This window comes from Myotis yumanensis, unplaced genomic scaffold (assembly GCF_028538775.1).
Source record: "Myotis yumanensis isolate MYYU_CA2020_CCGP unplaced genomic scaffold, mMyoYum1.0.hap1 SCAF_3, whole genome shotgun sequence".
NCBI classification, from domain to species: Eukaryota; Metazoa; Chordata; class Mammalia; order Chiroptera; family Vespertilionidae; genus Myotis; species Myotis yumanensis.
This window is the reverse complement of record NW_027223754.1, coordinates 96238990-96266113: the sequence shown is the minus strand read 5'-3', so window position 1 is coordinate 96266113 and position 27124 is coordinate 96238990. Positions and strand designations below refer to the sequence as shown.

At 34.5% G+C, this 27124-nt stretch overlaps 1 protein-coding gene across 6 annotated transcripts in view; it reads right to left on the bottom strand.

Annotated features, from left to right (window-relative positions):
- Window positions 1–27124, bottom strand: part of PDS5B (PDS5 cohesin associated factor B) — a 254155-nt gene that overhangs the window by 88459 nt on the left and 138572 nt on the right. For all 6 annotated transcript variants that reach the window (XM_070409171.1, XM_070409166.1, XM_070409169.1 and 3 more), the window contains 6 exons: window positions 21554–21635; window positions 18545–18593; window positions 15869–16008; window positions 14381–14496; window positions 8370–8475; window positions 5565–5725 (listed from right to left, as the gene is read on the bottom strand). In XM_070409171.1, the coding sequence (XP_070265272.1) occupies window positions 5565–5725; window positions 8370–8475; window positions 14381–14496; window positions 15869–16008; window positions 18545–18593; window positions 21554–21635 (654 nt within the window). The remainder of the gene's footprint in view (window positions 1–5564; window positions 5726–8369; window positions 8476–14380; window positions 14497–15868; window positions 16009–18544; window positions 18594–21553; window positions 21636–27124) is intronic.

The following is a 27124-nucleotide window of genomic DNA, read 5'->3' as shown; positions in this document are numbered from 1 at the left end:
GGCTCAGAGGAGGCGCAGTGTGGAAAATACAAAGGTACCGAGGTGCGCGCGAAAGCGGGCTGGTGGCTGAGGGCACGGTTGTCGTTTTCGGTCGGGAGTGAGTCTCAGACTCTGGGCTCCAGATCCGGGCGAGTCTCTAGGGACCCAGACTCAAACGGGAGAAGCGGGATTATCCGGCATCAGTTGGAACCTGAGGGCAGCTTTCTCTCTGAGGTTTGCAGCAGCTGCCGGGGTTCTGAGAAGCAGAGCCTCTGGGAACGGGACTGAGAGCGGCCATAACTGCTCCCTCCGCCCGCCCTGTTGATCCCGCCCCGCCCAAACCCTGCGCACAGCCATTTGCCGATCGCCTCAGGCAAAGGCTGGATTAGCGCCTCCCCAGAAGACAGACGTTTTCCACACAGCTGATTCCTACAGCCAGTCGGCCTGGTGGTCAAATCCCTCTAGTGTTAACTACAACAATTAAGGCTTGGCTAGAACAAGACTGCGCACAAAGACCACAAGGGGGTGCACCAAGAAAGCATAAAAGATGCGGAGACAAAAAAAACATGACAGAAATAGAGGATATGGAGCTAAGAATCGCAATTTTGAGGGCTTGCTATAAACTTGAGCAGAGCCTCACGAAAACTAATGAGACCCTCGATGCTACGATAAAGAAATTAGAAAGTAAGCATACACGGACTGAAATAAAGAATATTATACCAAATAGCAGACCAGAGGAGCACAAGAATCAAACCAAAGATTCAACAAAAAACACCCAACTGGAAAAGCAAAATGAAAAAAGAATCCGAAAGTGTGAAGATAGTGTAAGGAGCCTCTGGGACAGCTTCAAGCGCACTAATTTCAGAATAATAGGGGTGCCAGAAGATGAGAGACAGCAAGATATTGAAAACCTATTTGAAGAAATAATGACAGAAAACTTCCCCCACCTGGTGAAAGAAATGGACTTACAGGTCCAAGAAGCGAAGAGAACCCCAAACAAAAGGAATCCAAAGAGGACCACACCAAGACACATCATCATTAAAATGCCAAGAGCAAAAGACAAAGAGAGAATCTTAAAAGCAGCAAGAGAAAGAGACTCAATTACCTACAAGGGAATACCCATACGACTGTCAGCTGATTTCTCAACAGAAACTTTGCAGGCCAGAAGGGAATGGCAAGAAATATTCAAAGTACTGAATACCAAGAACCTACAACCAAGATTACTTTATCCAGCAAAGCTATCATTCAGAATTGAAGGTCAGATAAAGAGCTTCACAGATAAGGAAAAGCTAAAGGACTTCATCACCACTAAACCAGTATTATACGAAATGCTGAAAGGTTTCCTTTAAGAAGAGGAAGAAGAAAAAGGTAAAGATACAAATTGTGAACAACAAACATGCATCTATCAACAAGTGAATCTAAGAATCAAGTGAATAAATAATCTGATGTACAGAATGAACTGGTGATTACAATGAATCAGGGACATAGAAGGGGAATGGACTGACTATTCTTGGGGGCGGGGGAAGGGGAATGGGAGATGCGGGAAGAGAATGGACAAAAATCGTGCACCTATGGATGAGGACAGTAGGTGGGGAGTGACGGCGGAGGGTGGGGCGGGAACTGGGAGAAGGGGAGTTATGGGAAAAAAAGAGTAACAAATGTAATCAGAACAATAAAGATTTAATTTCAAAAAAAAAAAGAAAACAAAAGTTGCATTTAGGGGCATAAGCAAAACTGAACGCAAAGGGAAAAAGAATACAACTTAGTAAACCTCACAATAATAAATAAATAAATAAGGCAAAACGTTTTCTGAATCCTTGTATCCTAAAGGATATCCTTCATTTGTTCTTAAATACAAGTTGGCTAGTTAGGAAATTCTTTAGTTACATTTTTTTTTGTACATCAAAACTCAACAGCTGTTGAATCATTAACTTTGAAAATCTTATGTGCTTGAAAAGAAATGTCAGCCTCATTACTTTTTCATTATGTATGACCTTTTTTTTTCTTCCCTTGATGTTTGTGAAATCATTTCTGTAATCCCTAAAAGTTTCATCAATTCTATCCAGATATTTTCCTAGAATATGAGCTTTTCTTCATCTCGATTCTTTTTTTTTCATTCATTTTAAACAAGTTTATTTTCTCTGTGTGAATATTTTGTACTTCCCATTATTCTGCTTTCTTCTCCATGGAAACCAATAGCTTTTCACTATCTCTTTAACTGCCTTTATTTCTTTGCCCACTATCTCCACATTCTATGCAATTTCCTCAAGGTCAAATCTATAGCTTCCTGGTTATATTTTCTATGTTGTTTACTCTACCCCTTGCTGCTTGTAATAAATTATATTCTGTAAGCAAATGTTTCTGCTCTTCTTTATCCTTAGTTCTACCACCTCCCTTTTTATATATTATCTTATTTTTGATCTCTTCCCCCTCTGACCCCCAGAAGTCATTTGCAGTTTAACTTTCTTGGCAATTTAGAACTGACTAAAATTTTATTTTTTTCCTAGAAAAACTAATTCTTCCAAAAAGTTCTTATCAGCTATTTTTGAATGTTAAAATATTTGTATAAGTTTCATGTTCAATTTATTTGTATTCTGTTAATTCATGCTTAAATAACAGAAATTCTCTCCAGCTCTGCCATTTAAATAAAAATGCAGATAGTGTCTCCCTGATGATTGAACATTGGACATTTCTCTTAAAAAATTAACATCAAAGTTTCCAACTGTGGTTAAGTAGCATGAAGGAGGGAATTGGGACTAAAGGTAACAACTCCCTATCTCTGTGTAATGTTTCTCCAAGACTACTGAAACTCTTCTAGTGATAAGAACCAGCTAGCTCCACTTGGACTATGGCTATGTTATCAGGTGACTCCTAGTTTTGGCACATAATGCCTACTGTGGGGTGAGTTAAAATGAAACCCATAATTCATCTCATTTTTGCTTAGTGAGTCAGCACATACTTTTTTTCTGTTCCAGCAAAGTTGGTAATAAGTTTACTTCATGACTCTAATCTAAGCTTCACTCTTCCTTTTAGAAAGAAAACAGGTCAGCCCAAAGAAAAATAGTATGACCACAAAGGCTCTCCTATTGTTCCACTACTAGCTGAAGCTAGGTTCTACTTATTTCTTTCAGACTGTCCATACACCTCAATCTCCTCTCTAAACTAGCAAAGGACAGAACACTTACTACACATTTCTTTATACACCTGATTCTAGGCTTACCTAGCACAATATCTCTTTGTTGTAACTTCTACTTAGATATATTTTTCAGTTGGTTCTTTTAAATTATTTTAGTAAACTCAAGGGAAACTGATTTAATATTTCCTCAAAATCAACCCACCCAATTTAATAATTTAAAATATGCATACATATTTTATCTCCTGGAAGACATATACTATGAGTTACTTCATTAAGAACAGTGTACGGAAAAAACAGGTATACAGTATCAGTGAATTCTCCTCATGAGAGACATCTGAAATATACTCCACAAATAAACCAGATAACTAGAGGTATACCAATTCCACATTATAGCAGCATGTTTTAAAATACCCATACATGTTCTAAAATGTTCACCTTTCGACCTTGATTTTGTAGTTCTCCTACAATTTTTTAATGTAAAAGGTATTAGGAAAGAGAGTCTATATTGAACATAAAGACCACCAGTAGCCTGGCTGGTGTGGCTCAGTGGTTGAGCGTCAACCTATGAACCAGGAGGTCACGGCTCGATTCCAGTCAGGGCATGCCAGGGTTGTGGGTTCGATCCCCAGTGTGGGGTGTGCAGGAGGCAGCCGATCATGATTCTCTCTCATCATTGATGTTTCCATCTCTCTCCTTCTCTCTTCCTCTCTGAAATCAATAAAAATATATTTAAACAATAACAACAAAACCCTCACCAGTAAATAAATCGAACTAAAATGTACTCAAAGCTCTGATTAAGAAAGGAAATGTGCCATAGCAGACATGTTACCATAGGCATTACAGATAAACAGGCGGACATTCAAATCTTCTCTCTGCTACTTGCTAGCTAAATAACCTAGGCTAGAACCATTAGATTCCTCATTTGAAATTCCTCTACTTTAATGAAGTGTTACAAGGTCTAAATGAGGTAGTACAGTAAGTGGACATTCCATAAATGGTATAGAGTTATATATAGTTTATATAGTGTGTGTGTGTTTGTATGTACGTGTGTGTGTGTGTGTGTGTGTGTGTACACGTGCGTGCACATGTCTGCCTCACCACTTTGATCTCTGATCTGGATAGAAGAGTGACAGCACCATTCCAAGTGGAAATTCATGTTCCAAGCTCCGTTAACAATTACAAAGTCAGCTCTAAACCATAAAATTTCTTACTCTTGCCAAGGAGAATACTGTTACAACATTCTGGTATGTTTCAATGATCATTTACTTAATGCCTTTGTCTTATTTACCAATAGTTTCTAAAATTAAGTTCACATAAACAGAAAGAAATAAAAAAAAAAAAAATTTACCTGAGACAGTCCACAGTCTCTTGCTGAAGAAAAGGGCCTATACAATTATTCAACATGAAGTATGCTACCCCAACCACCATAATTAGACAGTGACTAAGCCAGAAGTAATGAGGTAGAGGTAAAACCAACCATCAATGACTATGACGATATTAGGACCAACTATCAGATATGATATACTCTTGAGGAACAGTGAGGAAAGATGCATATGAAGTAGGCAGGTATCCATATAAAGTAAGCAGAGGTCCGTAAAGAATACAGACTTATTCTTCTGAGCTATTATAGAACCACTATTAGAGATCCATAGAGTAACAGTGCAATTTACAATTCTTGGAAATACGGACGGACACACACACATATACTGCTGTTAAGATGATTATTCCATGCTTCCCTGCTTCCCTATGTCAAATACAGCACTGCTTCTGAAAAATTTCGATCCAATACTTTAAATCATAAAGGAAAGTGGAGACTGCAATGGAAAATCCTACTGAAATTACTTTGGAATTTCCCACTGGACCTCAAATTCAAATAATATGTTTATTCTATGCCACACTATATCAAGGGACTACTTTACTATAAAATTGTTGTCAATAAAATCTTTAAGCAAAATTAATGTTTCAGAAAGAAATTACAGGTTCAGCCACATTTTCATGAATCTTCTAAAATACCAATATGGCCCTAGCCGGTTTGGCTCAGTGGGTAGAGTGTCAGCCTGCAGACTGAAGGGTTCTGGGTTCAATTCTAATCAAGAGCACGTACCTCGGTTGCAGGCTCCGGACCATGGTCGGGGGCATGAGGGAGGCATCCAATCAATGTGTCTCTCTCACATCAGTGTTTTTCTCAGTCTCTCCCCCTCCCTTCCACTCTCTCTAAAAATCAATGGAAAAAATATCCTCGGGTGAGGATTAAAAATAAAGAAATAAATAAAAAATAAAATCCCAATGGGTTCCCCCAGAAAATGAGAATCTAAACCAAACAGCATAAACTTAAAAAAAAATCTAGAAATTCCTTAAAGCATAAAATATTTCAAATATTACATAATCCAAGGAACAGTAAATTATTTTTCTATATTCCAGAATATTTAGCAGAATAAACTCAACTCACGATCTAATATGTGGGAAATCCTCTTCAATTTTGCTGCCTGTGTTTTTGAAAATTTGGAGTGCAGCTTCTGCTACTTTTTCATCATCCATTTTCAGACAAGCCAGGAGAGATTCAAATGTTTCAGCAGAATGAAACGAGATGGGATGTGTAAATGAGAGTACCTAAACAACGAGTCATAAAAATGATCTGTAAACACTTTCATCTCCACAACATAAATCCAAAATATTACATATTAAAAATACAGATCAAATACAAGACTAATTCCACTAACAAGTAAATGAGGGCACTATCAACAAAATTTGAAACATGCTCAAATATATAACAGAAATGTTCCTGTGTAAGAAAATTGTATAATCTAAAAAACGCATTTCTTTCCAAATTAAATTATATGCTAATATAATTCTACTTAAAATAATGAGTTTCAGTTAATGTTTATTTAATTTAATTTGATTTTTTAAGGGGAATAAAGGTAAAAGGGGACAAAAAAATTTAACAAAATATCTCTATTTGAGTCTCTAAATAAAAGTTATTAAGAGACTAGCTAGGAACATTTTTGAGAAATAAAGTAACCCAGGGAAGTAAAACACCGGGTAATAAAAGGTTACAATAATCAGTCAACATGGTAGTAACATTAGAAGAAATAGAAAAAGGAAAGCAATGAATAAACCCTAGCATATGTAAGAATTTAGATTATATAGAATGTAATACATTATAGAAAAGGTAACAAAACATAAATGAGAAAGGATGGGATTTTTTTAATAAATAGTCCTGGTAATACTGGGAGAAAATCAAATTAGACCATCCTCCAAAATATACAGCTTCAAAATAAATTTCAGATAGGTTACATTTCAGATTTAAAAACAAAAACAAATAAAATTCTCTTAAAATCATGGGATTTTTTAAGCTTAATTGGAATCAAATGTGGACTATAAAAACAAACAAGTAGTAGAAAAATATATTATACCTAATGCCAAATTTTAAGATTCAGAAACAAACAAAATAAACAACATTATTTGGAGACATATACATAGATAGGGATAGTAAAACTACATAAAAAAGAGAATAATAAACCCAAAATTGAGGACAATTATACCTAGGAAATGTGAGTGAGGGGAAAAAACACTCACAGAATTCCAATAGTATTGTTGATACTCTGTTTACTTTTCACTGGTATTCATTTTACTAATATACTTTATAACTTACTTTATACTGAAATAGGATATATTAAATAGAATATATGTATATTCTATAGACATCAAAAATGTCCTATAAAACAGCACAAGAAATAAAAAAGCTCATTTAAATGAGCTAAAAGAATAAAAAAAGCCAAAAATCAAAAGATTATGAAATGTCAGTAGAAAATGAACAGAGGATAAAAATAATGAATTCACAATAGGGAAAAACACTGATTAACATATAAAAGGCATACCTCACTAGTAATACCTATGCAAATTAAGGTTATTTTTTCTTATCAGATTAGGAAATTTCTTAAAAATTTATACTATTCCATGTCTGTGAAGACAGGAGATGTGCACCTTTATACACTGCTAATGTGTATGAAGAAATTGGGCATGATTTCTCTATAAAGAAATTTGACTACCTATCTACCTACCTACCTATCAAACTATGAATTTTGAAAATGGTCATTCTCTTTGAACTAGTAATGCCCTTCTAGCATTAAAAACAATCAAACAAAAAACCACATAAGAGACGTTAGATGTATTTATCTTAGTAGTGATAATAGGAATAAAATGAAAAATATCTAAATATCTAGCAATAGGGAAATAGTTGGAAGCACTATTACACTCGAAAAGTGGACCAATCACCATTTCAAAAAATGTTTACTGTTTTTACTATGAAGCAGACGCTGCACTAAAAAATTTAGATACATGATTTAATTTAGTCCTCTGTAAGGTAAGTACTATTATTATCATCACGCATTACAGATGAGGAAGCGGAGGCAAATTTTAACTTCCCCAAAGTGTCAATCTACTAAATGAGAGCCAAAAATCAGATGTTTTTTGACGCTCTTTAAAAACAGTCTTGTCCTAGCAGGTTTGGCTCAGTGGACAGAGTGTCAGCCTGTGGACTGATTCATTCCTACCAAGGGCATATGCGGGGTTACTGGCTGGATACCCAGTAGGGGGCTGGCAGGAGGCAGCCAATCAATGACTCTCTTTCATCATTGATGTTTCTCTCTCCCTCTTCCTTCCTCTCTGAAATCAATAAAAATATATTAAAAAACAAAACAAAACAAAAAACAGTCTTAAAAAAACACTAAAAAATGGCTTCCAATTTAATAAAAGAAAACCAAAATATAAAATTGTATATTCAGTCGATCTCAACTATATAAAAATGTGCATTTTCAAAGATTTAAAGGAATAAAAGAAACTTTGATAGGCTTATGAATGTTTTTGTTCTTTATAATTTTATATTTTCTAAGTTGTCAACAACCAATATTTCTGTAATGAGTATATTTTTGTAATGAGTAGTACATTCACTAACAAAATAAAAGATAAAATGGAGATTTAGGAAAAATTTGTCTCCTTCTGGGATAAAGATAAGTAGCTGCTTTGCTCACTAATGAAACCTTTAAATTATAGTCCACCATTTTAATTCTAATCTACCATATACAATTGAAAACGAAAAATATGTAGCTTATATATTAGAGTACACAATTTCTAAATTACCTAAAGTGATTGATAAAATTTTACTTTAGGTTCTATAAACGTAAGAAGCAAATCTCAAGAATAAAAAATATGATATGTTTAACAGTTAAGTAATTTAAACACCTAAGCAATTTACCTTAAGCAGTTCAAGACCTGCCCTGATGGCTTGATCAGTTGGAACACCCTCATCTTCATCATCTGCTGTCCCATCTATTGATTTGTTCACTTGCTTAATAAGAGCACTAAAGTATGACCAAAATAAATAAGCAAATAAATAGTTATTATTAACTGTACTTTATTAGCAATGTCTAAAGAAAATAATCCTAAATATTTCTACATAGCCTACATCCCAACCATATACAAATTTGGTTTCCCAGACATCACTGCAAAACAAAAACTATAATATTTTGAGATGCTTGTTTTCAAATAGTATTTGCTTTTGTCCCTTCTAATGAGATAACCATAGTATTTGATTTGCTATATATTAAGGCTATCTATATTCTTATTCTTATATTTTCCATGGAAGGCCTACGCCCAAACACATGAATAATAACTCTCTTCTAATTATCTAAAATTCACTATTGCTCCAGTAAATAGAACAATATATACTGAGATAATGTACAAATGACAACATTAAACACTTCCAAACCATTTACCAAATATTATTGTGTGTCAAATACTGCTGTCAGAGACAGACATACACAAACCTGCTATTGAAAGGTATAAAATACATAGGTAACAGATATACAATAAAGCCTCACTAGAACATTAGAATAGATCAAAAAGGAAAGTTTTAAAATTTTCTTCTAAAAACAAGCTTAAGTTATTTTTAAAGTAATCATTTCATAAATGCATATCAATTATGTAAAATAATTAGTCACCCTGATAGGTATTAACACAAATAAACATCAGATTAGAGATATAATATGTATCAAAATACAAAAAAGTTCAATTATTCAATGTTCGCTAATATGTTTACTAGATCATGGTTTCTACAAAAATATTAGGTACTGAAAATTTAAGGACAAACTAGAAGTGAAATTTATCTGTGTCTCTTACAGCATCCTTTTAAATTTATCATCCCCTTAAAACTTGGTATCTTTTGAGGATGTTTTCTCTCCTTTTCTAACCATTTTCTCTGATCAGTCAATTGTCAGATCTCCAACTATTCCTAATAAAAATCTTCAGCCTGAATCCTCTTCCCATATTTTCAGTAGCCCCAAGGATTTTTACCTAGATGTACCACAGGAATGAAACATATCACAGATCCAAAATTAAATTTGTTATTTTCTTCCATGACTATGAGCATGCTCTCAGTCTAGTGAGGGAAGGCCAAAAATAAAAAAATAAATAAAATGATAATCAAGAAACAATAAGGACTAGAAAAAAGGCCAAGACCAGAAGTGAAGTTGTTTCACCAAAAGGCATTTCTGAAGAGGTACAATTGAGCTAACCCAAAGAACAAGAGCCAGACATATAAAAAAATCTGTGAGTAAAACCATAGGTCTGGAAAACAAAAGAGAATCAACTAAAAAATTGAAAAAAATACTAAAAGTCAGTGAGATGACACCAACAAAACATTCACTAATCAACAGTGTTTTCTATATTAGTCAGAGTCACCTAAAAAGATACAGAAAAAAATCTATTCACAAATGGCAAGTCAAATATATAAAATGAGTAGGAATAAAATGTTTTAAATGCATAGGATCTGTATATAAACTCTAAAATTATATAAAGATAGCATACAGATTCAAATACAGAAACTTAATTAGTTTCTGAAGGCTGTTCCAGAAGTGATTTGTTCTAAAATTGAATAATTCCCCCAGATTAGAAATAATGTAAATTGAATTAATCCTTTCCAGACACCCCCCCGCCCCCACACAAACAGATTCTTTAGTTTTAACCTTTCTTACTGACAGTACATGTCTAATGTACTGTTTAATCTATAAGGAAACACTTATTTTCTTAAATTTATCAAACCATCCCCTACTAGTCTTAAAGAAATCACTTTCATACTCTTTCCAGGGTGTTTTTCAGGTCAGCATACAGCATCTTTGCTTGTTCATATGTCACTGCCTCTGAAATGCTGTCACTGGCTAACTGCTTTTTGTTTATCCAAAACAACAACAGTTTTTCTACCTCTTCAATAGTCTGTGATCATTGCTTCTTTCACTCCTTTAGCAACATTAGCGCTCTTGATGGCCACTTTATGTTTTAAAATTGTGCTAATAGTTTATTTCCCCAGCAACAAAAATATTCTCTCCTTTGTTGTCTGAGAGATGCTTTTTGTCATGCTGAGGTATCAGCTTGAAAGGGTTGTCAGGTTGAAAACTGAAGTTTAGTTAGACAACAAAGACATTTTTTCAGTGAACTTGGTGAAGAACAGAATTGTTGGAGAAGGGAGACATTCCAGAAAGAAGTTTGACTATAAATGAAAGCAAATATTACAAGTCACATTTTTCACTAAATCCATAAATATCTCAGGGGAACATAACCTGACGTGGGATAAGATTCAATAAACCCATTTTATGGCTCATCTGAAAAAATTATTATTTGGTAATAGCCAATAAATTTTAAGGTGGAGGAATGAAAGAACTGTGTCAATGAGATAAAAATGCGTCATAAAAGCCTCAAAACACAAAGACACCGAAGTGAAATGTATAAGAGTCCAAATCATATAGCAATTTATGCTATAATAAGGAAACATTTAAAATCAAATGGGGAAAAATATATTTTTTTAAATAAATGGAGTTGATATAAGTAGTTATATGCTTAAAAGAATGACTCTCTACTTCCACCCTATATTAAAATAAATTATAGAGAAATTAAAGATTTATTGTCAAAAATGTAACCACTTAATATAATACCAAAGGCAGAAAGAAATATAAAGACAAATGATAGATTTAATTATATAATTTAATGTTTATTAATGTCAAACAAATTTTAACGCCAACTGAATTGAGTTAATAGCCTTATTTTAAAAAGCATTCGTATAATTAATAAGAAAAAAAGACAATTCTTCCAAGCTCCTCATAGAAAAATAAAAAGTGCAAATGTGAAGCAGAGATGTACAACTTTATTAGTAATATATTTTACTATAAAAGAGCACCTATATACTTATAAAATGGCAGAATGAAAGGTTAATAGCCACCATTTGGAAGAATTAGGTGAACTGGACACTCACTGAGTATTGGTGGGGACTAAAGTTGGAAGTTTTTTGGAAGCCTATTTATAATGGGGTGGTTAACCAAGAGGGCTCTGGCGCCAGACTTCCTGTATTTAAATGCCATTCACCACTTCCAAGCAATGGGAAAGTTATTCAACATCTGTTTAACTCACTGTTCCTTATCTGTAAAATGAGAATAATAATATTTCTTGTCTTCTAAGTTAAGAAGTAAATGAGGTAAAACATTTAGAATGATCCCAGGCACATTATAAGCACTCACTGCTACTACCTGTTATTCTTATTTATGTTTTAACTATGGCCTACTGATTGCTAAAGCTAAAGACCTATTTTTGGCTCTCTCACTATTTGTGGTATACATTATTTCTGAAAACTTTCTCCATCTTAATTTTCAACATATTGCAATGCCCCAGCGATTTTCAACAGGTGTGCCATAATACTTTTTTAAACATGTAATACCTAACTAATTAGTCAGGGGCACTCTTTTTCCCTTAAACCAGTGGTTCTCAACCTTCCTAATGCAGCGACCCTTTGATACAGTTCCTCATGATGTGGTGACCCCCAACCATAAAATTATTTTTGTTGCTACTTCATAACTGTAATTTTGCTACTGTTATGAATCGTAATGTAAATATCTGATATGCAGGATGTATTTTCATTGTTACAAATTGAACATAATTAAAGCATAGTGATTAATCACAAAAACAATATGTAATTATATATGTGTTTTCCGATGGTCTTAGGCAACCCCTGTGAAAAGGTCATTTGACCCCCAAAGGGGTCGCGACCCACAGGTTGAGAACAGCTGCCTTAGACTGTCAAATAAAAAAAATGGCAATAGCCAACATAATAGCCCTCTCATGTGAAAGAATCAAAATTATACCTTTTTTTTTTTTTGAGTGTTAGATCAGCAAAAACTATATTTTTTTGGTGTGCTACAGAATCTTAGTAATTAGTTTGTGTGCCATGGGATGAAAGGGTTGAAAGTTGTTGCAATAACCTAATTTTCTTACATTTCTCTAATTTTTCTACTGTTTTAAAACCACAAGATTCAGTCCATGATCTTTGGATCCTTTTCTTTATACAAAATCCCTTGCTCAGAGAAGTAATCCAGTCAGTTTCACATTAAACTCAATTTACCTTGTTTTTTTTTTTGCAAAAATTGTTTGCCATGTCCAAATAAGAAGCACAACCTTCCTTACACCTCCTTGAAAACCAGCTCCCTTTTCATTTTTTTTTTTTAAAGACATTACTATTCTCTTCATCATTTGGACCTGAATCCTATTACCTCTGACTCTTCCTCATCTTTATTGATGACCCATTTTTTAGGTTGCTCTTTTCAAATCTTTCTCAAATATGATTCTTCCTTTCCATCACACTAACACCATCTACAGACAAGTGCAACAATACTTTAGTAGTCTATCTCTTCTCCCATCCTCCTATCTATCAACAATCCATGGTTCTCAACAGAACAAAGAGAAAAGTAAGAGCTTTAAAGGTAGATTTTAAGTGCTTTCCACAGTCTTATCCCAGTCATTTTAAGGATCATCTCAAAGCACTTTAATACTTCTCTAAACTGTAGTTTACATAGATGGTAATCATTTTCTAAATAGCCTTGTTTTTCCTAATCCAGTTAGCTTGGCTTATATTAATCTCAATGCTTAGGATATTCCATTTCCCATCTCTGTAGAAAAAAAATCTTAACCATTCTTCCTCTTTGGTCAAATACTACCCCTTAGAGAAATCCACTGTTAATCATCTGACATTATTTGCACTAATTTTATGGATCTAAAATATAATCTCCTGATTAAAATTCTTTATTAGATTACTAGACAGAAGGCTGATGAAAAGCAGATAGTATGTTTTACCAATACCTAACTGGAATTGCTTTGAATACAGAAGGCACAAAATTATTTAACTAATGCAATTCAGTCTCATTCAGATTGTTTTTCACACTAATGAAGAAGGTTCTAGTGTTTTGTTGTCTTTTTCAAACCACAGAACCCCTTCTTCAAATGAAAATTGATACAATAGGAGTTCAAAGTAACTAATGGATATCTAAAGTAGGACCTCCCTATTTTGTGGGGGGCACGAGGGAGCATGGGCCAAATTGCACCCTGTCCCCTCCACCCCCAAAAATAAGTCCCTAAAGGGGCTTCACTGGGTATAGGTTGTACCATTAGTATTATTTCTTTTAGATTCTAATATAGTTCTGAAAGATATTACTGATGACTAATAAAGCAGTATGCTATACATACATTATAATTAGTTTATTTTTTAACTAGTTGAAACATTTTAGGAAAAGTTTTTTAAAAAAGTTCTTATCATCTTTTACAAAAGGAAATTAAAGACATAAAAATAAAAAGAAGTATTTTCCAAGATCACAGTGATATCAAAGCTGAAACTTTACAAGAGGGTTGGTTTAAAATTAATATCTCCAGTTCTCAAATATCTGTGAAAATGTATGTTTCTTTATAATATATGCTCACCTAGTTTTCTTTTCCTGAGGGTATACTTGTTTGTATTACCTAATCTATGCAAGCTAACAAAATATAGGAATTCCTAATACACTGATAACAGATAAAAACTAGGCTTGGATTAATAATTCATCACACAAATTAAAGCAATTTATTTGTATTACCTAATCTACGCAAGCTAATAAAAAATAGGAATTCCTGGTACACTAGTAACAGATAAAAACTAGGCTTGGATTGGTAATTTCTCACACAAATTAAAGCAATATTTAAAATTAAAATAAAAACTAAATATGCACAAATGATCATGTATACACACATATATGGATATATATACACACAGGTATATACAGATGACTATAAAGCCATTATGTATAAACATACCTCTATACAGATGAGTGTCTTGGTACAGCAGGTACTCATCAGCGACTTACTAAAGCATGAATGAATGTACAGAAATAAAAATTTAATATTTTTATATACAAATACCTGATAGATTCAGTATCTATGTGCACAGGTGCTATCCTCTCCAAAAGAAACTTGATCATTTCCAGAAAAGGATTTGTAGGCTGTTTGGGGTTGCCCAACTTCTTAGTTATTTCACGCTGTAACGTAGATTTGTTAAAAATATTACAAACGTATGTTTAAATGATTATATTTAAATGTTAAGAACCTACCATAATTAAAACCATGTGTTACTGGTACTAAAAAAATTGAATCAAAAGAAACTGAACAAGTCCAATAAAAGACTAAATTAAGAATTTAGCATATAAGAAAGGTAGCATATCAAGTAGGAAAACAGACATTTAGAATAAAAACAGAGTTAAACCCTTATCTCATACCTTATAGCAAAAATATTCTAATAGGATGAAAACAAATACAAAAAAATAAAACCAAGTGTCAGTAGACATACAAACTTTAGCAAACACAATTATCAGGGGAGCTTGTGGAGCTACAGATTCCTGAGCCTTGTTGTGGAGATTCCCATTTAGTCAATCTGGGATAGAGCCAAGAATTATCTTTTTTAATAGCCTCTTGAAAAAAAATATGGGCAACAGATTTAAAAAAACTGTCATAAAATATTTTCATTGACTTGTAACAGAATGAGATTTCACAAGCAGGGCTCGAAAGGAAGAATCCTTGAGAAGACTGCTGATAGACTCAGCTAAATAAAAAAATTATGGGTATACTATATACATTAAAAAATACAAAATAACACAGAATATAAACTGTAATTGAAAAATAAAATTTAAATTAAAAAATAAAGCTAAAGTATGTAAGGGACGACATAAAATGAAAGGACAAACTACAACTGACAGAAAATTATTTGTGGCTTAATTAACACAAAATGCCATGAATAACAAACCAATAAAATAAAGACAAATATTCTAGCTAAATAGGCAAAGATTAAAAACACAAAAGAAAAATGTATAAAAGAATTATAAATGGCTAATACACAGGAGAAAAAAGTCAGATGACTAGCAGCCAAGAATTACAAATCCTATCAAAATAACTGTTTTTAAGTTTTGCTCATTTCTAACAACAAAACTGACCAATACAGAATTTATCCTAAGGAAATAATGAAGACTATGTAAAACTATTTAGCCATAAAGATCTGAATTAAATTGTTCTTTAATCAAAAACTGGGAGAAAAGTCTACATATGTAACACAGAGGACTGTTCAATAAATTACAGTAAATATATTCAATGGTATGCTCTATTGCTATTAAATATCTTACTGTAAAAGACTAAGTAATGAAAATAAGTAAAATGAACAAAGCATTTATTTCAGAAGGATATACACCATACTATAAACAGCAACTGTCTCTATAAAAAAAATTATCGTTTATTTATATTGTTGTATTTGTGAAATTTTCTGAATTTTACATGAAAAATATAAATTTTATAAAAGGGGACCCCCCCAAAAAAGTTTGGGGGTTTCTTCAAACATTAGCTCTTTTAAATTTTTCTTCTTACCACACAACCTTCAGCCTGTTTGCAGGAACATGTTGGACTAACAAGTACTTCTAACTGTTTTCTTATTTTCTCATCATCTTCCAACACCTGTGTGAATTTCTTCATGAAATCCTGAGCCTTACCAGGATCTGGCAAATTTCCTAAAATTCAATTAAAATAGAATTTAGAAATTTCTCAAAATTTTGGCTCAAAATGAAATTAGCTTCAGATAGATTCACATCTGAGCAAGTAACACCAAAGCACAGATTCACTTTTAATAGTCAGCTTATGTAATAAATTGAATTGATTCTGATTAATAATCCTAACTTGCATCTATACTGGGAAAGACTGAACTGGCTATCCTATATAATAAGAGCCTAATATGCAAACTGTCCCCTCAACCGGAAGTTTGACCGCTTACTATGATGTGCATTGACCACCAGGGGCGGTGCAAAACATGGTGAGTGTCAGGAACGCAGCACTGGCAGCAGAGGCCCTGCCAGCCCTGATGGGCCCCGACGAGAGCAGGACCGAGCGGGACCGTGATGGAATGGTGGAGCAGGGGAGCGGGCGGCACCAGGTCAAGGCGGGTGTGAGCGAGGACCCAATCACCCCACCCATCTCCCCACAGACGGCGACCAGTGTCCATTACAGAGAAAGGGCAAATAGCAAAATTGAAATATTTCTTCTAATTATTTTCCTTTCAATGTGCATGAGTCCGTGCACTGGGCCACTAGTTTCTAAATAATTCCTTGTAATATTTAAGGGCATTAAATGCCAACCTGAACAGTAATTCCATTATCCCCTTGAGCTTCCTGCATACATTATTCTTTTTAATTCACAGCAAGAGATCAGTAAGTTTTACTTTTAAGAAATGCTTTCCTTGTACTCCATTGTTTATTATTAAACCATCCAGCTAATGCATATGCACACTCCTGCTATCTGACACCAACACATGATAAGCAATACGTTGCAGGTGTTACTGCCTGACATGCCATTATTGTACAAGAAAGAATGAGTCTTTGTAGAATCAATAATAATTTTTATACTATTCTCCTAATGTGTCCATGTATCAAAAACACTTATGATAGCTAATAAAATATTGATCCTAGATTCTTTTTTTTTTTTTTTTTTGGCTACTTACAACTGCTACAGAGAACCAGATAAGATACTTATAACAGAAATTATAATACAGAACTATAGTCTTTAATAAAAGTTGTAGAAATTCAACTGAATCTTAAAAATGTAAGTATAGTAAATGTAGTCTTCAAGTTCATATACAACTCTGAAATTCCATTTTAGTTCTTGGCTAGATCACTGACTGTAGTAAGAAGAAATTTTCCCCCTAAATAATTCACTGATAACCTTTTTCAGGGTTCTATAACTCAAAATACACACTTGGTTGTTTTTAAATGATTTTAGAAAATGTCCCTTTACAGCTCCTCCACAATGGATAGGCATCATATTAAAGGTTACAGGAAGGCCTACCATTTTAACAAACAAAATAGAATGACAGATGGGAATGGGGAGGCAGGAGAGGAAAGGAGGAAGGGAAATAGATAGAAATGGGGGGTGGGGGGGAACGAAAGCAACAAAAAACCTTTAATTCAGTATTCCACAAATGTACTTGACCATAGATTCCTTTTTTCTAACAATACAATTAACTCCTGCAGGATACTAGCATTCCTCAGAACAGAATTATGGAAATACTAAAATTGTTTGAAGAAATGGATGGAGATAGAGGGAGGAAGAGAGAAAGAATATAGGAAATGATATACTTCAGGGGTAGTGTCCACACCCAAACTGCTAAGGAGATAGTTATAAAAAAGCAATAGTACAATTCACTTGCTATAAGTTATCCAAAAGGACTGAAAATGAATTTATGTTTAACTGTCTAAGACTCAAATATACTTTGGGCTTAAAGCCCTACTTATGCAAAAACTCTTATCACTTAGTCTAAAACCCATGAATTAGTTCTTCAGTGTCTTAATATTACTTCCATACACATCTTGAAATATTTGTTAACATCTCAGAAATCCATCTAACCTCTCTTCATTATTACTCTGTGGAAGCTCAGCAGAAGCATTCCTCTAGGTGTTTATTTTCCCTGTCCCTCTGTGATCCACAGTGGTCTGGAAGAAAAAGCAAATGCCCTGCAACAACTGCTATTATCTCTCCCTGCACTGAACCAAGAGGATATGCTACATAATCCTTTTGTCTTTACTGTTCAATGCAATTAAGTAACGTTTTCTTTGAAATCACTGAAAGCAAAAAGGCTAATTAATAATTGTTTTCAAAGAAACCCTTTTGTAATTATTAGGTATATCTTTCATTATAAATTTGGCTCAAAATGAAATTAGCTTCAGATAGATTCACATTAAAGCAAGCAATACCAAAGCACAGATTCACTTTTAATGTAATAAATTGAACTAATTCTCAACAATAAATGTATGTAAGTCCTTTATGGAGCTCTTGCTTGTATCAACAAACAAAACATTTCCATGCGGTATGCAAAGTAAATAAAAAGTCTGGAAAAAAAAAAGGGAAAGCTGAGCTGTCAAAAAAAATCAATCAAAAACTTTTTAGTTTTTTCCTATATTATTATATCCTAAAATGGAACTCCATGAAAAACTTGAAATTACCAGAAATGTTTCAACTAAAACTTAAATTTTACATATAATATTTGAAGTAACTTACTTGTAATGACCATCACTTTTGAAAATATGGCCTTGACACTGGCATCTGTCTGAAAATCACAGAAAAAAATGCAAAATTAAAATTTCCTAATAATAATCTTCATTATATTCTTCAGAACATTAGATAAGCATAACCTACAAATGCTCCAGCCTTACCACCACTAAATGCTCCTTCTTTACCTACTAGAGGCCCGGTGCATGAAATTCATGCATGGGTGAGGTCCCTAGGCCTGGCTGGCGATCAGGGCTGGGCCAATAGGTGCTCAAAGGCCCCAGTGGGGTCGGGAGAGGAGGTGATGGTCACTGGGCCAGGTACAGAAGGAACGAATGCCAGAATCCAACGCTGCCACCTTGCGGTTCCCCACCTTCCCTCACCACCAGGCCACCACTGTGGCGGGTGGGTGGCAGGCCAATTGAGACCTGCCAGCTGGAAGGAGGGACGGGGTGCGGGAGGTTGGCCACCGGCCCCAAGGAGAGAGCTGGCCCTCGGCTCCCCTGGGAAAGGGGCTGCATCTCCCCCACCCCCAGTTCCCCGTCCCAGACCAGGACCAGGGGGAGGGACCATGGGAGGTTGGGCAGCTGGGGGAGGTTTGCTGTGGGAGCGCACTGACCACCAGGGGGCAGCTCCTGCATTGAGTGCCTGCCCCCTCATGGTCAGTGCACGTAATAGCGACCGGTCATTCAGTCTTAACAGTCACTTAGGCTTTTATATATATATAGATGTTCAAACTCCAGACAAACTCAATGAAAAGTGGCAGTGAACTCATTCTACATCATCACCTCTTCCTCCCTGTTATATCATCCTCCAAACCAAAAAAAGAAAAAACAGACTGCTGCACCGCCTTTGGGACAGGAAGATATTGTTTTTCTTTATTACTAAAGGATCAGGGCAAGTAAGTTAAGGAAAAAAACAAAATAATCTGAAATGCTGGTGTTCGAGGTTTTACCCTGATCTACAAAAAAAGAAAAAGAAAAAAAGTTAAGTTTACAATTCTGATTGACTTAAGGTATTTCTAAAATGTTTAAGCCTGAGGATTATAAAGCATCGTCATGAAGCTTATAGGGAAGATTCTGAATAAAGCCAATTTAAAAAGATGCCATTAAAATTAACAATTTTTCCTGCCATAACCGGTTTGGCTCAGTGGATAGAGCATCAGCCTGCGGACCGAAAGGTCCCAGGTTCGATTCCAGTCAAGGGCATGTACCTTGGTTGCGGGCACATCCCCAGTAGGAGGTGTGCAGGAGGCGGCTGATCAATGTTTCTCTCTCAATATTTCTCTCTCATCGATGTTTCTAACTCTATCTCTCTCCCTTCCTCTCTGTAAAAAATCAATAAAATACATATTTTAAAAAAATGAACAATTTTCCCAAGAGTGCTAGCTATTTGCTACATCAGAGTAGTATTATTCCAGGCATGAACATGTTCACCAACTGTACTGCATGTAATAATACACTCTGTAAAGTCAAATGTATAAAACAAGTTTCAAAGAATGCTACTTATTTGTTGCATCAGGTGTTATTTTTTTTTAAATGTCACTGAACAACTCAACTCTAAAATACGGAGCTCAAAAAACATTGGGGTGAAGAAAACAAATCAAATAAACAAACACTATCCCTATTAAGAAGGCGCTTGATGAGAGGAACTGAGAAACAAATATAATAGATTGTAAGAGAGTTAACACCCAAATATTTGAAATTTAAAATATTTGAATAAGATTTCTGTTTAATTTGGGAGAAAAGAAATGGTGTGCTGGGCTTTCAAGAAATTGATCCACATGAAAAAGAAACGTTATCAACAAAGATATAATCCTGGAAATTACCAAGTCACTTTGAATGACACTGAGCAAAATAATTTAGTTAATGAACCAGAAGGACTCCAATTCTGAGCTAAATAAGAAAAAAAAATTATCTTAACGGAATAAATAATGAAGAAGGCAAAAAATATATATCGATCATTAAGTATCTAAGAGTCTTCCCAGTAAAATAGAAAGAAATATAAACACCCACAAGTTAAACACAGTTTTCTATTTTTTTCTAACTTTATAATGTGTACTATAATTCTTGATATAAGCAAATATTAAGTAATTCCTCATTTATAGGAGAGGATTACTATAAACCACTTAAATAGCGCAAGCTCATTAATTTTTTTAGCAAATGGACAAATTTACACCTAGGAAAACAGAAAGCAACTCTGCTCTATTGACCTCTGTACTATGAACATGAGGCATACATTATGAAGGATGGGAGGATTTCTAAACTATGGACTAAAAAATAAATGAAAAATAACACTATATTGTGTTTCCAAGATGCAATTTAAAATGACCAGGCACACTGTTTTTCATATGATTTATACTTTTTATAGGCTTACATACACCATTCTAGGAAAAAACACACCAAAAAAAAAAAAAAAAAAAGGACCATCCTAAAATCATTCTAAATGTCCAAAAAATAAAATGCGATATATCAACTGGATGAATACCCCTATTACATTATAATCATGAAGAAGAACATTAATGTTACCATAATATTAATTTTAAATAAAAATATCAATATACTTAATTCTACATATTAAAACTTTCTAAAATCACAAGGCTATACAAACACAATGGGAGAATTTTAGTGTGGCAAGATAAAAGTATATAATTTTACTCTGTTACCTGTGCTTTCAATGATGCACAGTTACTCTTTTGGTGTGTGTGTTTTTCAAATTTAAAACTACAAAAAAAAAAAAAAAAACCCATAAAAAAAAAGAGGAAAAAAACCCCCAAAATCTAAAACCCTTAATTCTGAGTCCTCAGAAGCACATTCTTTTTCCTGTTGGGTATCACCTTTTACAGATATAATAAATTTCACTTTTCCCATACAGTAAGTTTCTTCAAAATTTCAGTGTCCTAAGTTAGAAACCATAGCTTCTAGAGTCAGAACTCAGAAATAGCTGTTTAACATATAGCAGTAATGGTAAAGACAAAACTTAATATCAAAGGAAAAGTTTTCACTAAATTTAACTTACTTTGGGTTGCTTAATTAAGTCAAGCAAATCCTTTACTTGATGTCTGAGCAGATTTTGACATTTCCACATTTCATTCAATGCTCTGAAAAAGACAGACACATAAGTTTAAGTAACAAAGGGTGAAAATCCTTCCAGAACATTCTAACTATATTAAATTTTTTTTTCAAGTTCAAAATCCAAAAGGAGGTGACAGAGATGAGGTAAAATTAACAGGACTAAGCAAGTGATGATGTATGGAGAAAAAACGAAGCATCAAATAGAACAGATAATAACATTTAAGAAGATAGCTGCATCAAAAGAAAGATTAGTGGTGGTTGTTTTTTCTTTTGTATAAAAATCAATCATTAACTAAAATATGCTTGTAGGCTAGGGTGTAGAAATTAGCTACAGAGATTATAAATTTGAGAAATAAAGGAATATTTAATGAAGTAAGGTTTTGTGGAGGCAGGCAGGCCCAAAAGAAATAAAGACACATTCTCTAAGACAGCGGTTCTCAACCTGTGGGTCGCGACCCCTTTGGTGGTCGAACGACCCTTTCACAGGGGTCGCCTAAGACCATCCTGCATATCAGATATTTACATTATGATTCATAACAGTAGCAACATTACAGTTATGAAGTAGCAACGAAAATAATTTTATGGTTGGGTCACAACATGAGGAACTGTATTTAAAGGGCCAGAAGGTTGAGAACCACTGCTTTAAGAGAATGGGAATACTTTTTCCTACAACAGAAATATATTTATTGCATTATATATGTATACAGTATTTTAAATGGCATACATGAAGTAATATATTATGGATTACATATACTTAAATTTCCATATCCAAATAATACTCTTCACTGTTTTCAATTATCTGCACTTCTATTAACCTCCATTATTCCACATATGAAGCACTGCCATAAAACAGTAATACAGAAACATACAAAACTTTTTTAAATAAATAAAACAATTATAATTTGTTTCATATTTTCATTCTCCTCCTTAACAGTATGTTTTAAAAATACCTTTGGCCCAGCCAGCGTGGCTCAGTGGTTGAGCATTGACCTATGAACCAGGTCACGGTTTGATTCCTGGAAAGGGTACATGCCCAGGTTGTGGATTCGATCCCCAGCATGGTGCATGCAGGAGGCAGCAGATCAATGATGCTCTCTTATCATTGACTAGAGGCCTGGTACACAAATTCGTGCACAGGTGGGGTCCTTCAGCCTGGCCAGCGATCTGGGCCATCTCCCTCAGTCCCGATAGGGGCCGATCGGGGTCGGCTGGCAGTGGGAGGTTGGCTGTGGGAGCACACTGACCACTAGGGGGAAGCTCCTGCATTGAGCATCTGCCCCCTGGTGGTCAGTGGGCATCATAGTGACTGGTCAACTGATCGTTCGGTCAACGGGTCATAACAGTCACTTAGGCTTTTATATATAGAGATGTTTCTATCTCTCCCTCTCCCTTCCTCTCTGAAATGAATAAAAATATTTTTTAAAAAAACACCTTTTGGAGTTTTTAAATAAATTAGTTTAAATTTGGATACTTAAATTCCTTCATAGTAGTGACTTCAAAATGGCAAAACTCTGTATTGGAGCATTTTCAATTAACGAGTTAAATTTGAATTATGTAATTAAAATATTAATTTTCAAAGAAATAATAGTCATCTGTAAAATACTTTTGAGCTTCAAAGTCAGTAAATTCTATCTCTTCCTATACACCTTATTACTTACAACTTCTGAAAGGCTTACATTTTGAAACATGCATTAAAACAGAAATTACATTGCCTATTATAGTTATTGATTAATTTAAAGATGAAATCTCATGCAATTCTATAAACTACTAGAGGTCTGGTGCATGAAATCTGTGCATTCGGGGGGGCGGGGAGGAGTCCCTCAGCCTGGCCTGCACCCTCTCACAGTCCGGGAGCCCTAAGGGGATGCCCGACTGATGGCTTAACGCTACCAAGGAGGCCGAAGAAGCTCCTGCCACCGCCACTGCATTCGACAGCAGGGAGCCTGGCTTCTGGTGCACTGACCACCAGGGGGCAGCTCCTGCATTGAGCGTCTGCCCCCGGGTGGTCAGAGTGTATCATAGCAACGGGTCATTCTGCCATTCAGTCCATTTGCATATTATCATTTTATTATATAGGATTATTGCTATGGCTTAAATAAAAAAGTGATCATAACTGACTAAGATTTTCTATTACAACATATTTTGGGAGCCCATACTCTCAAAAATTTTAAGTTATAATTAAGCAGCAAAGACAATTATCCTGTGTCTTTGTCTTTCTACAGAGTCCTCTTAAAAACAAAAAAACTATACCCTAGAAGCAATACTGCTATAATAGGAAGACAAACATATATTTTTTAAATGTGTTTTTATTCATTTCAGAGAGGAAGAGAGAGGGAGTGATAGAAACATCAATGATGAGAGAAGATCATTGACTGACTGCCTCCTTGCACACCCCCTACTATTTATTGAATATTAACCTGAATTCCAGTTCTATAATGTAAACAACCTGCTTAGAGCCTGTTTATTCTCATGTGTGCTATCTGACATTTCAAGCAGACAACTAGTTCCCTCAGTAGGGCTTCTTCCTTGTTTGCACCAACATAGTTTGTGCCACCTCAAAGAAAAAGGCAGGTACCTTGGGCTGCAGTCAGAAACCTGTCCAAATGGTGAAGAAAACCTTTCTCCAACCTTCTGCTCTAAGTTGGCCCATCAGATTCAACAGTAAAAAAACTGCCTGGATAAGAGCCTACCCAATGAAGAACATATCCAAGACACCTGATACTAATGCTTACTCTTGTCCCTAACAGTTCTTCTGGGAAATCTGGGGAAGGTGGACATACACATCCTGAACAGAGTACTCAAGCCTGCCTCTATTCTCTTTTTCCATAATCAAGATATTTAGTTAACTTAGGGGCTTACCCCAAAGCTGGCACACATCAAAAAGTCTAAAATGTATGAATTTTTTGTCCTCCCCCAAAGAAAATCTATCTATAATAATGAAAGCATAATATGCTAATTAGACTGGACATCCTTCTGGACAAAGCTGGGGCTGCAAGGGAAGCCCAGGTCCCGGGTGCCAGATGGAAGCCGGTGACGGCAGCTGGGGGAAGGAAGGCCTACTCTTGCACGAATTTCGCGCATTGGGCCTCTAGTAGCTATATAATAAAATATATGCCTCTTTTGACAAATAAGAATAAATCCTTACCAATTCTCACCAGGAACCTGCCTGCCATGCAGGTATTCTTAGGCCCTTTCAAATTAGAGGTAACGAATTCAAATGACCTCTGGGCTAGAATGGTAATGTAAATGAATGAAACATGACAGGTGTTATAATATGGAATTGTGAGGACTGTTGTGAAACAGGAAACATTAATGAAAATAGCCCTATCATTAAGTATTCAGGAAAATGAAAAAATGACAGAATTTGATACCCAAAACATCTGCATTAAATTAGATGCCTTATATTGTTTAGGAAGATGTAGAAACTTACAAACCACTAGTGGAAGTATAAATTAGTATAATCATATTGGACATTTCAAGCAAACAACTAGTTCCCTCACTAGGGCTTCATAAAACTGAAGATGTACATGTTCAGCAATTCCACTCTTTGCTAAATACTAGTGATTCTAAACCCTGGTTGCCCATTAGAATAGTCAGAAACACTTTTCTGCAAACCTCAATGCCCAGATTACACTCCAGACAAATTAAATGAGAATATCTGAAGGTGAGATTCAGGTGTCAGTATTATTTTTAAGCCTCTCTAAGTGATTCCAATATGTGGCCAAATTTGAGAATCATTAATAACCATAAACTTAGAAACCCTTGAATGTACATACTAAATTGAAAAAAGTTCATGGTAGCACTATTTGTATTAGTAAAAAAATGGAAACAACACAAATGTCCATTCTTTCCATTGACTCATATATCCAATGTCAAGATAACAGAATAAAATTGTGGTATGGTGACATAATGTAATTAGATACTACAGTGAAAATGAATGAACCACAAGCTATATACAGAGTAGGCAAAAGTAGGTTTATAGCTGTTAGTACTCAAAAGTTTATATTATTATTTCTTAATTATTATATTATTTATTTGTATTATAACTGTAAACCTGCTTTTGCCCATCCCATTTATCATGCCTGAATCTTAGGAACATAATAGAGTGGGGGTGGGAAGACCACAGAAGACTATATCCACAATTATTCCATTTTCATAAAGTTCAAAAACAAGCAAAAATAAATAATATATTATTGAGGAATACAAACATATGAGAAGATTATTTTTTAAAAGGAAATAAGATTGGGGTGATCATTTAAGCTATGTAATGTCTGGTCACTGGGGTGGACACCTGAAACTACTGGTAATATAATGATGTATGTCAACTATAATTGAAAATAAAAAATGAATAAAAAAATAAGAGATATAAGGATAGGCTTTCCTTTGGAAGACAGGAGAATAAAAGGGAGAAGAGATTCACAGATATTTTTATTTTATTACTATGATTTGAGTCTCATATGTGACTTCTTTGTGTGCATTAAGTATTTCATAATAATAAATGTAAACACTTTTGGAGAAAACAATCACAGATAAATGTAGTTAAATATATAACAAGATCTCGATAAGCATCAGTTAATTCCCCAAAAGTTGTTTAAATTAAAAAATAATTTAAAGATGATATATACATAGTTTAAGTATTTTAATTTGAAACAGATAAATCTCCATTCCCTCACCATTTTTATAGAATAAATTGGTCCACAGATTGCAATTTACTGTCAACTTTTCCATGGCATTATTTTCCAGTGTATCTTCTGTAATTAGCATTTTACTTTTTAAATCAACTAAATATACTTGTCATTAAAGTAATGATTGATATATGACATATTTAGATTGATAATTACTGTTTGTATTTTGTGTTTTCTATTTACAACTATTTTTCTTTTCCAGATCTGGTGTTAAATTTTCATTGATTCTTTTTTGTATTTGAAACTATATATTCTGATTCTATGCTTTTATGAATGACTCAAATTTTTAATACTCACACTTGATTTATGGTCTAATTAATCAACATGTCTGTCCTCACTCTTATGAAAACAGAACCTGAGAAACACTTTACCTGCCATCTTACATGTTATCTATCATCTGATAGGGTCCACCTAGTATTCAAATTTTTTCAGAGGCACAGCACCAATCAATCACAACAGCTGGCAGTAAAACAAGGAGGCCTTCCTGCTGTGCCCAGACCTAGGGGTGGATCTAGGGCAGTGATGGCAAACCTATGACACTCGTGTCAGAGGTGACACGCGAACTCATTTTTTTGGTTGATTTTTCTTTGTGAAATGGCATTTAAATATATAAAATAAATATCAAAAATATAAGTCTTTGTTTTACTATGGTTGCAAATATCAAAAAATTTCTATATGTGACACGGCACCAGAGTTAAGTTAGGGTTTTTCAAAATGCTGACACGCCGAGCTCAAAAGGTTCACCATCACTGATCTAGGGACTCTCAAAAGCTCACATACTGTTGCAGTGGTGTGTACTGACTAAATACCAGCCTAGATGCTAACCTACT